This window comes from Rissa tridactyla, chromosome 8 (assembly GCF_028500815.1).
Source record: "Rissa tridactyla isolate bRisTri1 chromosome 8, bRisTri1.patW.cur.20221130, whole genome shotgun sequence".
Lineage (NCBI taxonomy): Eukaryota > Metazoa > Chordata > Aves > Charadriiformes > Laridae > Rissa > Rissa tridactyla.
Window position 1 is genome coordinate 16255514 of NC_071473.1, and position 13818 is coordinate 16269331.

The following is a 13818-nucleotide window of genomic DNA, read 5'->3' on the forward strand; positions in this document are numbered from 1 at the left end:
CAATGCTGCAGCCTACCACAAGGTACAGGGAACAAAATACCGCTAGGATTTAGGGCAGAACCTGCAGAACTGCAGCCACGCTGGCAGTTTGAAGAGTGACAGGGACACCCCCCCCCCTCATCTTAGGATTCACATGCAAGAAAAAAGCTCAAGTTTTTCAAAACCCTTGTCCCCATCATATGAAAAAAAAATCTTGTTTGGCCCTTTCTGAACAGCCCTTGTTATGCTGATCTCAGTAGCTCACCTTGAGACACAGTTGCTGGGGCCCTACAGCAACATTGATCTGATTTTTAGGTCGGGCCTTGCTTTTTCTCTTCTGTAACATCCCTGCTTGCATCTGTGGGGGACAACTCACAGAAGGGACCCCGAGTAAGAAGCTGTCATGGGGTATCTGGTGCCCTGTGGACGCGGTGCTCCTGAGCGTGACTGTGCCTTGCTGGTAGGAGATAAAGTTATGTGAAGCTCACAGTTTCACCAGTTTGTGTGGGCAAGTGAAGCTGTTCTGTGAGAGCCTGCAGCTCTGGGAAGAACTCCAGCTTGTCTGGGTGGTGTAAGGGACAGTCTTAAGGAAGAGCCTGATCAGTCTTTAAACATGTGCCCCTGGAAGCTGCCACCATAGAGGTAAAGGTCTCCCTCCCCTTCCCCAGGGACAGAGCAGTGAGCAGCTGTGGGGGCCTGTGGCCTCGCACAGGCCAGGGGTGAGCTGGCACAAGCTCCTTCTGTCCCCAGGAACAGGGCTGCCACCTCTTTAACCCAGGCCAGGTTCCCAGTCTGGTTCCCTGCAGGCACAGGGAGGGGAATGGAGGAACAAAACAAGTCGGGGGGGACAAGCTGAGTGCCCTTAGCACCAGCCCCTGGCTGCGTGGAACTGTATGTCCATGCACTTAGAGCTTTGCCAGCCAATTTCAGTCCTGCTCAACAACCAAGCTCCCCACCCCCAGCCAAAAACTGGAAACTGCAAACCCACAAACACGTGGCTGCTTGGCGACAGCCCTGCCCCAGCAGGTACTAAGTAATAAGGATACTGGGGAGAGGAAATAATAAGCCGTAACACAGCGAGCGAGTCATTCTCATTCATGAAACTGTTTACTTGTGATGCTTTGCCTTTCTACCTCTGTCCTCACCGCTGCCAGATAACGGTGATCAAACAGAATTCCTCGGCGCCCAGGGACGTTTCCCTAAAAGCCAGGCCAACACCTCTCCGCCCTGGAGCAGAGCCCGTGCGCACTCTGCCGTGGGGCCGGGCTGCTCACCGGCGGTGCTTGCGGCTGAATCACCCAGCAGGTGTGTTGGAGAGCAGGAAAGCACTTCTGATGCACCAGTGTCCACCCAAGGGCGAAGTGCTGTCAGGAACACTGCAGTAGAAGTGTTCTTGGCCCTCTCCCACAGGCCCTGGGGAGGGAGCAGGGTCAGGGAAGGGGTGTGAACCAGCAGCTCTCGTGCTGTGAACGTGGCGCAGCAGGAATCCAGGCTGAGCAAGTGCACACTGTCCTGCTGCAGACTCTGGAGCCCTCATACAGACTGTCTTCAGCTGTCACCACGGGGAGCAGATGGGAAATTGAGGCACGGAGGGGGAAAACCTGCTGTATGTGACATGGCAAGAAGGAATTGAATTCACCTCCTTTAGTTTTTAGACCTCTTTTAGACTAAGAGTATCAAAAGTTTCCCTTCCTTTGCCAGTAGAGTCATTTTAAGAGGGACTGAAAAACTGAAATCACAGGGTCTTCATGGCTGGTGACCACCAGCACGCTGCGGAATTTGTCAAACAGCATCAGCAGCTGGGAGCGACGCATGTTCTCGTTGTACATGATCTCCTCCAAGTGGTGTCGGCCTCGGAAATAGTGCAGCAGCCTGCGGGGAAGGAGAGCAAGGGAGGCACGTGAGCCAAAAGCAAGTGCACAACAGCAAGAACGGATACTGCCACCCTCAAGGTTTCCTCTCCCACGGGACGCAAGTCAGAAGGCATTGGGGTTGCATCCCCCATTTATGTAAAAAGTGAATTAAATCAGTTCTTACCTTAGGCATGCCTAGTGCAGAAATCCCCTGGAAAAGCAAGGGACTTTCCTGCCTCGGGGCTTTGCAAAGATTCTCCTTGTATCAAAAGGTTTCTTAGCCTTGCACGTTTCCTGAGGTTGTCAATTTTCAACATAGTTTTAACTCCAGAAAGCAAAAAACCACGAGTGCCAACAAGCCTTGAGAAGTCAGGAGGTGGCAGATTTACTTCAGCCCTCTCTTAGTTGGGTTTACGCTGCCCTTTGTCACAGCTCGGCGGCACAGGCTGGGGTACCTACGCTTGCTTTTAGAATTGAGAGCGTATTTTCCCTCCCAGCAGCCCAAGGGGTTTGGTAACTACAGGTTGTGCATGCCTGAGGTTTAGTCAGCTCGGGGTGGGTGGAACAGTCACAACAGGGAGATGGAAATTTTGATGATGGGCACCACAGAGAAGCTCTGGGAGTTAAAAAAATCCCCATAGAGCCCCAAAACCCTGAAGTCTAAGCTAAAACCACACTGACTTCTTAAATTCCCAGTTCTCTTTAAATAGAGAGCACAGACACTCCTTTGCTGGCCACCAGCACGCTACGGACAGCGGACAATCTCGGCCCTGCACAGTCAATCACGGCCAGATCCGAGACAAACCCCTGCAGCAAGTCCCCGATTGCTGAGGACCTGCTCCCCAGGGACCCTTCAGAGCCGGAACGCCAAGCCAGCCCTCCAGACAAAGCTCAGTCTGCTGCTCGGTCTCTTAATTGTCCTAACAACCTCCAAACACAGGAGCCATCCTGCACACGTCACTCAAACACTCCTACCCGTCAAGGCCCAAACGCGTATGCCAGAATGGCTTCCCCAGCTACGCAGACAGATGTGCGCCCGCATGTGTTACACATCACGCTCCCCTCTGCGCTTCAGCAGCTTTTGCTGCTGTTTCCATACCCGGCTGCAGTTTAGGAATATGCCGGCCTGCTGCTTCATGCCGACTGACAGTAAAACCGAGTGGAGATGACACGATCTGTTTTCCAATTCATTCATGCAGTCTTCCTGCAGGAACAGCCCTCGAAAGACTCAAGTATCCCTTGGAGCATTCCTGCCTGTTTTCACATGACAGCAGGATGGTGCCTCTCAGGCCTTCCCTGAAGGACCGGCGCTTGCCCAGCTGCCTTCTGCTGCTCAGGCTTGGCGCTCCTGTCCCCCACTGCCCTTCGTGGGTGACTGGAAAGGAGTCACTGTGCAAGAAGTGTCCCTCCAGCACGTCCTCGCTCGGCACAGAGTAGGTTTTACCTCCAGTCCGCTGCTGTTTGTGTTTCTCTGCTTCCCAATTTGCCATGTCCCTCCTCTCACCCCCGTCTCGTTTCCCAAATGTAAGCTCAGAGCAGGGAACCTCCCTGCCCCATCCCTGCAGGCAGGGATGTGGGGCAGCCCCCAGCACACTGCAAACTCCCTTCTGCTTTGATGTTCACCTGCCAGCTCTCAGATTGGCACCATTATGTAGAACATAATTGCTACGTTTCTGGACCTGCAGTACAAACAAACAACAGACGGACAAGCTCCCGTCGTATTTACCTTTCCGCTATCTGGGCTGTGCATTTGCCTTTTGCAGCATCTCCCGCTGGGTGTTTAAATCAGGCTAATTGGCTTCCTCCCCTGGGCCGACGGCAACCAGCGTGCACCGAGAAGTGGCCATTAGCAGGGACAGTGTGGGTTTGTCTGTGCTTGTGTCAAAATGAGACCATTCCCCGAGGTATTAACAGTAATTTTTGTATCTTGTAACTTGTATTACTGTTCAAAAAGTGATTTTGAAGAAGATTTTAAAAGCTGCATATTCTCTGCCTTCCATAAAGCTGCTGGCTGTGATTGCCCATGCTCTCATCTCCTGGCACAGCTGTCTTCTGCACAAATGATTACAACCTAGCTTTCAACAGAAACACAGACTAAGCAGGAGCTTTCCAATAAATAAATCCATCCTATATTCAAAAAGAGTCTGGATTTGTAACCAGTCAAGATGAAATACTTTCCACTCCAATAAAAGCTAGAGAGGATATTAAAGAATATCACAAAAATGCCGGCTGGAAGACACCTCCGAAGACTAGTCCAGCATCCTGCTCCAGCAGGACTATTGCCAACGCTGGAGCTTTTTCTAGCCAAGCTCCAAAACCCTCCGAGGATGGAGATCCCCCCACATGCCTGGGTAATCCATCCTGGGCTGCACCACCCTCCCGAGGAAGAAGTTTTCCCAAAAGTCCAACTAGAATCTACAAAGCTGTAACCTGGGGCTCACAGTTCCAGCACAGATGGGCACTACCTTGGCCTTTTTGAACTGTGACCCTTTACAGGACCCAAATGGGACATAAGATGGCGCTTCTTGGGGCCGTAACACTGCAGTTGAGCCCCTCTGAAGCTGCACAAGTATGTCTGTTGACAGATGTGCACTTCCAGATCCTCATGTGGCAATGGAAGATTATTGCTTTCCATTGCTCATCACTGTTCTCCCCTCTTCAGGTTATAAGAGCTGCCCCTCTAACAGCAGTGTAGTGTTCTTAAATGCTAAAAAAAATAATGCATTATCTTAGACTAGTCATTCAAATCAAATGAGCTTATTTCTGGCCAAGGAGATATCCCTTCCACCAGCACTGCTTGAAAATGGAGCAGAACTGTCCACAGCTTAGTGGCACCAATGAGCATTTCTCTGTGGAGTAAAGGACCTCCATCTCCCAGTCTAAGAGCAAGGAAAAAACTCCTGAACGTGACTCCACACCCATGGCTTGGGAGAGAAGCCATCACTGAAGCCTCAGACTGTCTTTAAAAGCACTACTTAATGTGCAGCGAGGAACGCTTTGTGTACATTACCGAAGACCTAGCTCAAAAAGAGCTTGTCTCCTTCTTAAATTTACTTCTGGAAGGACATGCCATGCCTCCTCTGACAGCACCTAAGGAAAGAACTTGGATTTCAATTCCCATTCAATGTTACGAGGGTTAATGCAACCAATGCTGGAGCCAAGCTTCAGTATTCCTTATTTCCCCTCAAGGTTTCTGCCTTGCAAATACCGGCTGTGCATAGCAATGGACAGGCACAAGCTCTTTCTGCCATCTGTTTAACGAGTAACAGGCGTTTGGAGGCACAGACACAAGAAAATGTATCGGGCTGAATTTTATTGCTGTGCTGAAAATAGCCCATCCTTTTTTGTGCACACAGAACTACACTTGGAAGGGCCGTTGCAGTCTATTCAGTGCACTAACTCTGCAGTTACAGCAAGAGTTTGTTCCGGGAGGCCGCTGATAGAGCAGAGCTGTTTGCCATGGCACAGCCCTCGTTAGGCTGCTCTTCCTCAAAATGAAGCAAAAAGGAAGGGCTGACGCCATAAGCTGTATCAGGGTGGTGGGGGAGATCAGCTCATTCACTGCAGCGGCTTCTCCACGATTGTTTACGCTTTCATTAAGAGCAATAGGTTTACCGAGGCACTCATCTCCGATTGTTTATGGCACAAAAAGAGAGAAAATACACCCACAACCTCCAAATTATGGTGTCTCATAAAACCACCAGTAACCAAGAGCGTCTTGCATAAACATTTCTATTTGTACACTCCAGCATCTGACCCATAGGACCCATTTATTTATCGTATCTTCTCTCTTCCTCACTGCTGAGTGAGAGTAAGCTATGCAGCTGTCAGGTCAATCTATAGTAGAGTGGAAATTCAGACTTAGCAAAGCCATCCTGGGGATCTGCAAAAGAACCCGGTGCACGAGCAAACTGCAGAATAAACATCATTAAGACAGCTGCCTGGTTACAGAAGCTGATTTTATGAAGAAATCAAAGTAATTTTTTTGCATCTGCAATTCCAAAGCTTTTAAATGGCTCTTTTACCCAGACAGGGGAGCAATCACAAAATCCTTTCTTCTCCCGAGGGTGACTGAGAATCTGCATTGCCATGAAACTGGTCCAAATTCTATGATTTTGTTTTCACTTTCCTTTCTCGCTGGTTTTGTAACGACTCATCTGGTGATGAGGAAAAAAAAAACATTTCAAAGTTCTCAAATGGTCCAAGTGTGCGTCTCAATCAGAGAATATCCTCTGAGCAGTTTACAGAAGATGGAGAAGGAGACGAGCAATTCAGAGAGCAGTGACTACCCACAAGCTTGGGAGAGCTCTATGAAAATACCTGCAGCAAACTTTGCCACAGACACAGAAAGTATTTTCTTGCTATTACAGCTTTTGTAGGTGACTCGGCTATATCCATCCTAGGGCGAGAACCAGGTTTCCAGGGGATTACCAACTGAATCTGGGCAGTAGAGCAAAAACTGCAATACTTGCCTCGGGTGGTTTTCCGCTCTACAAGTATGAAAACTGGTGAAAGTTGCATTCCAGTGATGCCACTGTGTTTTGAAATGCTTAGTAAGAAAAAGTATTTCCCCCCCACCTTTTTTCCAGATGACTGGTTAGGCAGTCATTCAGCTTTTTACCATGTGCAGAACCACATCTTGCATATTTTTGTTGTGTTGAAATTCGTAACAACAAAACCGGGTGCTCCTCATCACACATCCTAACAACTTTAACCTAACTAACCTAACCAAATGAGCAGCTCATCTCTGCAAAGCAATCCTTGAAACCTTTTCAGTCTGGTCTGTAAAAGTATTCAGGCTGGCTTTGTGTCTGATGCTTTTTTTCTCATATTTGCATGGAATTTACAAACCTTAAAATAAAGAATAGCTAGCTTAGAAATACCAATGGACACAAAATGACAGCACCAGCATAACTGAGTCTTGTCTTTGCATGCTTAGAAAGTTTTTTCAGGCTACACAGTTTTATGTCTACTGCGTGTGGACACAGGGAAACTGGGAGGCAAACAGTGAAGTCCGTGTTGTCCAACCATACTCCCTGCTGCTCCTTCGGACATCCAGGACTCTTCGTTAACAAGCGTTCTTGTCACACATGTATTAGTTTTTGTTAAAAACTGATGTGCACAGATGAAACAGGTAGAAGGGGAACAAACCCAAGAGAATTTATCCTCCAAAATCCCAAGCTAACGGGATTTGCTCAGAGTCCACACCAATCCTTCAATAAAACAGCACGGATAAGAAAAAAAAGATTACATTCTGCACTCCTCATTTCCTACCTTGCAAACATGCGCAGATCTTCTGGATTTTGGGCAGCAGGGACATTGAGGATAGCTTCCCGCTCATGTTCCAACAAGCTTGCTAGAAGATTCTCTGTCATCCTTTTATTTAGGGGTGAGTCCCCACCAGGTATCAACTCAGCACTGGAATTGTCCATGCTAGGGCTTGTCAGAGTCATGTCGTCACTACTAGCTATCGAGGAAGAGAGAAAGAGACACAAATTTTTTATATTCCTCAGCATAATGATGCAAAGATTATCAGTTCAGGCTGTTTCTATACAGTCTTTCCAAATAATCCCTTCAGATTTGTAGCGCAAATAAAGCGCCTCTCGAAATGCTACATGTATCTGCAATTAGTCATATGACAACACAGCAATTTTCTCAATGGGAAAGTCAAGTGTTTCAACAAAGTCATCAATTTATGTGGAAAATTGTACTTCTGGAGACCATAAACAGTCCATAAAAAACATCTGAAAATAAAATTCCCGGCCAGCTCTGCTGGAATACCATGAAGTGGGAACATGAAAAGCCTAACAGCACAGAAGGTGGGAGCAAGCAGAAAGAAAGGCCAAGAAGCAATATCCTCTTGTGAGTGAGCCAGAATAAGCAGAGCACAGACTTATCTGACTCACGTTCCAAGATTTCTGCCCTAATTCGTGACTTCTGTAAAGCTGAAAGTTGTACAGAGAATCTCTCCCGATATCCAACCTCAGTGGCATTCTGAGAATGCTGCTCGTACCAGCACTCTCAGAGTTGGGGATTTCAGAATTGTATCTGATTTACACTCTTGAAAAAAAGCTTTCCTGGAATCACCCTGAAGAATGGTACCAAGGAGATTAAAGAAATCAGGAGACATAACCAGAAATCAGCCATTTGTGAGAACGACAGCTAGCTCTGCATCTCTTTAGGTGGCTCTACAGCCCGCACAAACCAATCATGTCTGAAACAATTCTCACAATTTTCTTCCTCTCCTGAAAACCAAAGCTCATGCAGTAACAGTGGTGCAGCCAGAGGAACATGGCGGTTACTCCAAAAGTAGAAAGGTACTTTGAAAAAATAGAAGTACCTCTGATAAAAATATTTTACATCACCAAATGAGAACTTGGCAAATTACAAAGCACGATTTGTTTTTAAAACCAAGAATTTAAGGTTTAAGAATTGGCCCTCAAGACTTTCACCAACACCCAGCTCTAAATTTCAGAAGGGCTGGATGTAATTAGCAAGCACTCCAGCTAAGAGGAGCTGTCTTGTCACCAAGGCCCAATTACTCTAGGCATTGCTAAGGGAAGTTCTAGAAGTGGGCTGTAGTCTGGAAAGTAGAGAAAAGCGTGCTCATACTTGGCGAACCAAAGCTGAGAGCGTTGGGGGTGCTTAAACTTCGTCCTCCAACTCTGGCAGTGAAGGGCATGTCTTCATCTTGGGCTCGGAAATCCTCCTCGTTTGGTGGCACCATCAGACAGACGTAAGTGTGAAGCTGAATAAGAAGCCGGTGTTGGAGCATCCATATCACCATTTGAATGAGCTGAGTCTGCAGAGTGAGAAATGAGGTATTAAACACCCGTGAACTAAAATACAGGAGAAAAATAATGCACAAAGGTTAGGCTTTGTGACTAAGAAGTCACAAGGAGAAACGCTTTCCACCCCACACACCAGTTTTATCTCGTCTCCAATCACAAAAAGGCGACCAGGCACTCTTGTTCATCACACCCAAAGCCTTTGTGGATGTTTAGGCTGTGATCAAACCTTTAATGACCAACACGTCTTTACACAACACTGACCAGCGCAGCCCGTGTCCTCAAAGGAGCCAGCCCTGCCCCTTGCCATGGCTGCAGCACCTGCTCTGTTCTAGCACTGCAGCCAAATGCCCTCACCACGTAACACTCCAGCCCTACAAGTGTAGCCATACCATGCCACCTGGAGCTGTTTGGTCCGCTAAACCAAGCTGAGTAGGTGCTAAAAAGATGGGATAGTTTTCCTTCTGAGAGACCGGACATGGGAAACGGGTCAAGCAGGCGCAGGCCCTGATGCCCACGGCTGCACAGCGTGAGCCCTGAGATCAGTTTGCTGGGTTCTAAACAAGACCCACTAAAATCACTGATCACCGAAGAGTTAATCCCAGAGCAGTCAGGTTAAAGTTCAGGTTTCCCTAGAAAGCCAGGGAGAGGGCAAGGTGACAGGGCAGAGCTGAAGCAACCAAGAGAGGTACCCAGAAGTAGGAGCCGTTTGCCATCAGACGGGAAACTGCTGCAAAGCCACGGGAGAGACTCCGGAGATCAGAGTCTCAGCCATGCAGACACAGCGCTAACAGCAGCAGGAACCCTGGCGAGAGACAGCAGCTCCTGCCGCTGCCAAGGAGTCCCCCTCAACCAAAGGGTTAATACCCCCATTTGCTCACCATCCCTCTGCAACAACAGGGCAGGCCGAGCTTTTAAAGGCACGCAAGCTTTTCAGGGTGCAGACAGGCACAAGTTTCAAAAGTGCTGAGATGACACTCGTATTAAACAAACAGGCAAAACACCTCGTGTTACAGCAGCTAAAGGCCTGCACAATGTCCTCAGAGAGATGCTGAAAGCAGGGGACAGAGCAAGGGATGAGCATTTGTAGGTTCTTGGCGCGGCCCGCTTGGAGGAGTTCTGGAGGAGCATTCAAAATGCATCATCATGGCTGAATTTCTGCACAAAAGGCCTTTTCATATCAACTGTAGGCAAACCCTTCTCGTAGCCAACCGCTCTGAAAACACTGATTCACTGACAAAAGCTGTTTGGGGATTTCATAGCAACGAACACTGTTTTGGTGAGAGAAACACATGCAGAATGAGCTCAGGCTCTGAGAAGGAAGCTAGCTCTGCTGTATTAATCATAGGATAACAGGCCAAATCTCAATAAAAGCCCCAAACCGAAGTTCATCAGCCCACATAATTTTCCTTTTTCCATAAATCTTATAATTTTCAGTTCCTCCTCTGCTATCAAATCACAAAAGAAACGTCTTCTGTTTGCAGACAGACCCACACCCTGTCTTTTCAGGGATTACCACTTTTGGAGGCTGAATAGATTTTAATCTTAAAACATATTATCTGGGATCGCCTTCAAACGTATCTTTTTCAGAAAAGCCATCATTCATTTTACATGTTTAGTAGAAAATCTACAGAAGAGGAGGGTTGGCAAAAGATACCAAATGCATAGTGTTTTGCTAACATCTGAAATCAGCCTGGAAGAGGGAAGAGGCTTACTCCGGTGATTATGCTGCTAAAAACCTTCCTTCCAGATGCAGGCCTGGATGGAAAGATGTCTCATATATTTTACTTAAATTTCCAACCTGCTGGCAGGCAGCAACGTCTGATTAGCTGGTTTCACATCAAATGAAAGAAGTCTGCGCATTTCACAGCAGAAAATAACCCTGTAAAAATCCAAGGCAATTCAAGGGGACAGTAAGACAGGCTCTGCCAGCCCTGCAGAACCTGTCGGGGAGGGCCTGACCTACACCAGCCTCTACTGCTTTCATTACAGCTCCATGTGCGTGGAAAGTCTTATTCACCGCTCTCTAATTCTGCATACGCACCTTCACCTCTACGCTCTTGTGCAAATATCTAGAAAGCAGCTATGGCTCAGTGGAACGGGAAGCCAGGCAAAAGTGGTATTACAGCTTTACAAGCATGACGTTGTACAAGTATCGCCAAATGCCGTTGTGCCGTAAGCGGGAGAGCTGGAGATCGGCTGTGACTAACTTGAAAACTAGAGAAAACTATTCTTCCTTATTGAAGTGAGCCTGAACAATCATTCCCAGATAAGAGAGAATGGTGATCACTGACAGTTATCTATAATAAGCCCGACTCCAGAAGGAATTTGGTAGCTCTTAAAATCTAGTCCTAGAAAAAAAGCCCAAGCGCTGCAGTGGCCCGCACCATGCCCGAAGTGGCGCACTTTGTGCCGTCACTGTAAACATGCCTCACACCACCGTTTCTGCTTTGTCCTGCCCCCACATAAATACCTTTTCCAGGTTTAAACCTATTTCTTATCAAAAGCAGCAAGTGTTTTCACAGATAAAGTCTAGCAGAAGTTTTGCTATTATGTTTTGCTGCTTGTCTCTGGACATGAACACTGAATTGACATCCATTCTCCATCTGCTCCTCTTGATGGAGCTTCCAGACAGGTCTGCAGGAGAGAAGGCTTCCCGACACCATCTGCGCTGCTCTGGCTGTCGGAAACGCTCTTCCTCCCAAGATACAGGGTTATCTTGGTGCTGGGTCTCAGATTACCTGATTAGCTGGGCTCCCTGATGAAGCCAAAAAGGGGTGAGTAGCTTCCCAGGCCAGGGTACGCTTCAGTCCCTGGACTGCCTCCACTCCCTCACTCAGCATCTGGCACTGTAGAAAGCTACAGCCAGCCTTTTTTGGCTGAAACACCAGGACCGTGACAGAAATATAAAAGGAAACATTTTTCATTGCTTAATTTAACTAACAATCAACTCTAAATTTCATCCATATTCCTTTAATCCTTCCCGTCTCCCCGTGCTGCCTGTTTCCAGAGGGGTCCTGTCTGCAGCAGCATCTGGACCGCTCCCACTGGCACGGATCAGCCCGCAGCCGTCCCCTTCTTCTCCCCATCTCGCGGCACAGCAGGCCCCGGGTGAAGTTACAGCATGTTGTCATGCAAGGCGGCACGGAAGGCATTGGTAACAATACATTGCTTTGTGCTTATTGACAAAAGCAGAGAAGATGTACTGGCTTCTGAAAACACGGGTGCTATACATCAGCCCATCTGGGCAGTTTGGGACAGGCAGAGGGAAGCTCAGCCCCAAGTCCTGGGGGAACAAGATCCAGCATTCGTTATTCTCTTCCCTCTGGGAATCAAAGGGAACATGTGTAAAACTCTTTTGAGTAACGCGTTAAATAAAATGCATTTCCTGCAAGGATTCTTTAAGGCTGTTTCTTTCCCAGGCCTAAAAAGCTATGGAAAACACCAAGATTACTGGGGACTAGCAACAGGTTCAGGAAAGGGAAGGGAAAACAGCAGCCCAGAAGCACTCAATCCTCGTTTCTCACTACATAAGGTTACACTCTTAGTTAAAACACAGCTTGTTTTGCCTACCCAAGTATACGAGCCTCCTTTCTCCAGTCTGGATGAACTAGTTATTTGACATGTGGATACTTCAAGGACTGATTTGAGAACTAAGCGCTGCCTTGGCTCAGTAGGACAGCACCTTCGACGTTGCTGGGGGGGATGTTTGCTGAAATATATTAAGTTTCTTTATCATTCAAACCACGCTGTTTTATGAAACAAAGATAAGCTATTAAAACTTCTCCCTATTTTACAGAAAACAGACTGAAGACTCCTATTAATGTGGGACAAAACATTTATTGTCTAATATTGCCATTTTAATCATTAAGTAATAGCTTTGAATTCTCACTTTGCTGACAGCACTTAACCATTCCATCCGTTTAGGCCTAGAAAGCCATATTGATTTTAACTTGCCACACTGAAAAACCCTGATTTTATACCTAGTCCAACGGAATATAAATGCGCCTTAATACTACTTCCATACCTCTGCCAACAAAACTCCCGTGACTCTTAATGCCTTCCAGATGCCCAGCAGAAGAGTCCCATTTGCAGCGTCTCTCAGAAGACACAGCTGCCTGCTCAGTACTTGCATGCAGCTCTCCTCCCACTCCCATCCCCTGACGTACACCCTCATTTTCCACCGAGCCGTTACACAAAGCACGGCACGTTTTCCGGATGCGTAAGGCACAGCCCTCATCTACCAGTGCCTTACTCCCAACAGGATGGCCAGACTTATTAAAACAAAAGTGAAAAACTAAACGTATTTTGTTCAGCTGCAGCTGTCATACTTTCCCATCGTTTTTTTTCCAAAGTTATTCTAGCCCCATCAAGGGAGAATTAGATAACTACAATAATAATAACAATGTGCCTTATGATAAAGAGCTATATTGTAGCGAAGGGGATGCAGGGAGGAAATGGGATGTGTAATTCGCATAGTACACTCCTCCTACCTTATGGGCGGAAAGACCCCCCCCTGCTAGTCCATGTTTGTTCCTCGAGGCAGAGTAGAGGGATGTTATACCTTCTTCTGAAACAGGTGAACTAGCTGAGGCCATAATGCACAGAAGAGGGAAAGCCACAAGCATTATCCCCATCTCTTGGTCTGCGAAGAAACTTAGCGCAGAGTAGCTAGGTGAAGAAACTTTGATACTGTACAAAGAAAGCCTCGCACTGAAAAGCACGTTAAAGCATTCCCATGCAGCAACTGCACTTGTCCAGCATGTGCCTAGTACACGTCGTCTGTCAATGAACCTGTGTTGAGCTAAAGGTTTTAGGTCACCAAGTGTTTCTGTGCTTTCACAGGAAGTCACAAAGTGGTGTGCACCACCCTGAACACCACCAGAGCTCCACTTTGCTGTGCTCTGTGGCCGCATCAAGGCTGTGTCACGCTTGCAAGAGAAGAGGACACGGACAGGGACAGGAACCAACAGGCACGGGCAGCAGAATGAAGGACAGCTTCTTTGGGGTTGGGGTAGAGGAGATGCAAACTGCTTCTTTTCCAGTAAAAAAACTAAAAGGGAAGGTGAGTTTCCCTATTGTATCAGCTCACAGGATCTCCTCACCCCATGGTCGCACCCTGATGAGATCCAGCACCAGCAGCATGAGCTGCACTGGTTGCTGCTCCGGACAGTCCCAGGCTATGCTGGATTGCAGCA

At 47.5% G+C, this 13818-nt stretch overlaps 1 protein-coding gene across 25 annotated transcripts in view; it reads right to left on the bottom strand.

Moving 5' to 3' along the window:
- The window catches only part of NPRL3 (NPR3 like, GATOR1 complex subunit), a 59447-nt gene that overhangs the window by 8034 nt on the left and 37595 nt on the right, over positions 1 to 13818 (bottom strand). For 21 of the 25 annotated variants that reach the window (XM_054210832.1, XM_054210830.1, XM_054210823.1 and 18 more), the window contains 3 exons: positions 8445 to 8634; positions 7107 to 7299; positions 1068 to 1851 (listed from right to left, as the gene is read on the bottom strand). In XM_054210832.1, the coding sequence (XP_054066807.1) occupies positions 1686 to 1851; positions 7107 to 7299; positions 8445 to 8634 (549 nt within the window). In that variant the 3' untranslated portion in view covers positions 1068 to 1685. Of the gene's footprint in view, positions 1 to 244; positions 437 to 1067; positions 1852 to 7106; positions 7300 to 8444; positions 8635 to 13818 lie in introns of those variants that run through there. The other 4 variants (XR_008467933.1, XR_008467932.1, XR_008467934.1 and 1 more) reach the window with 2 other exon arrangements.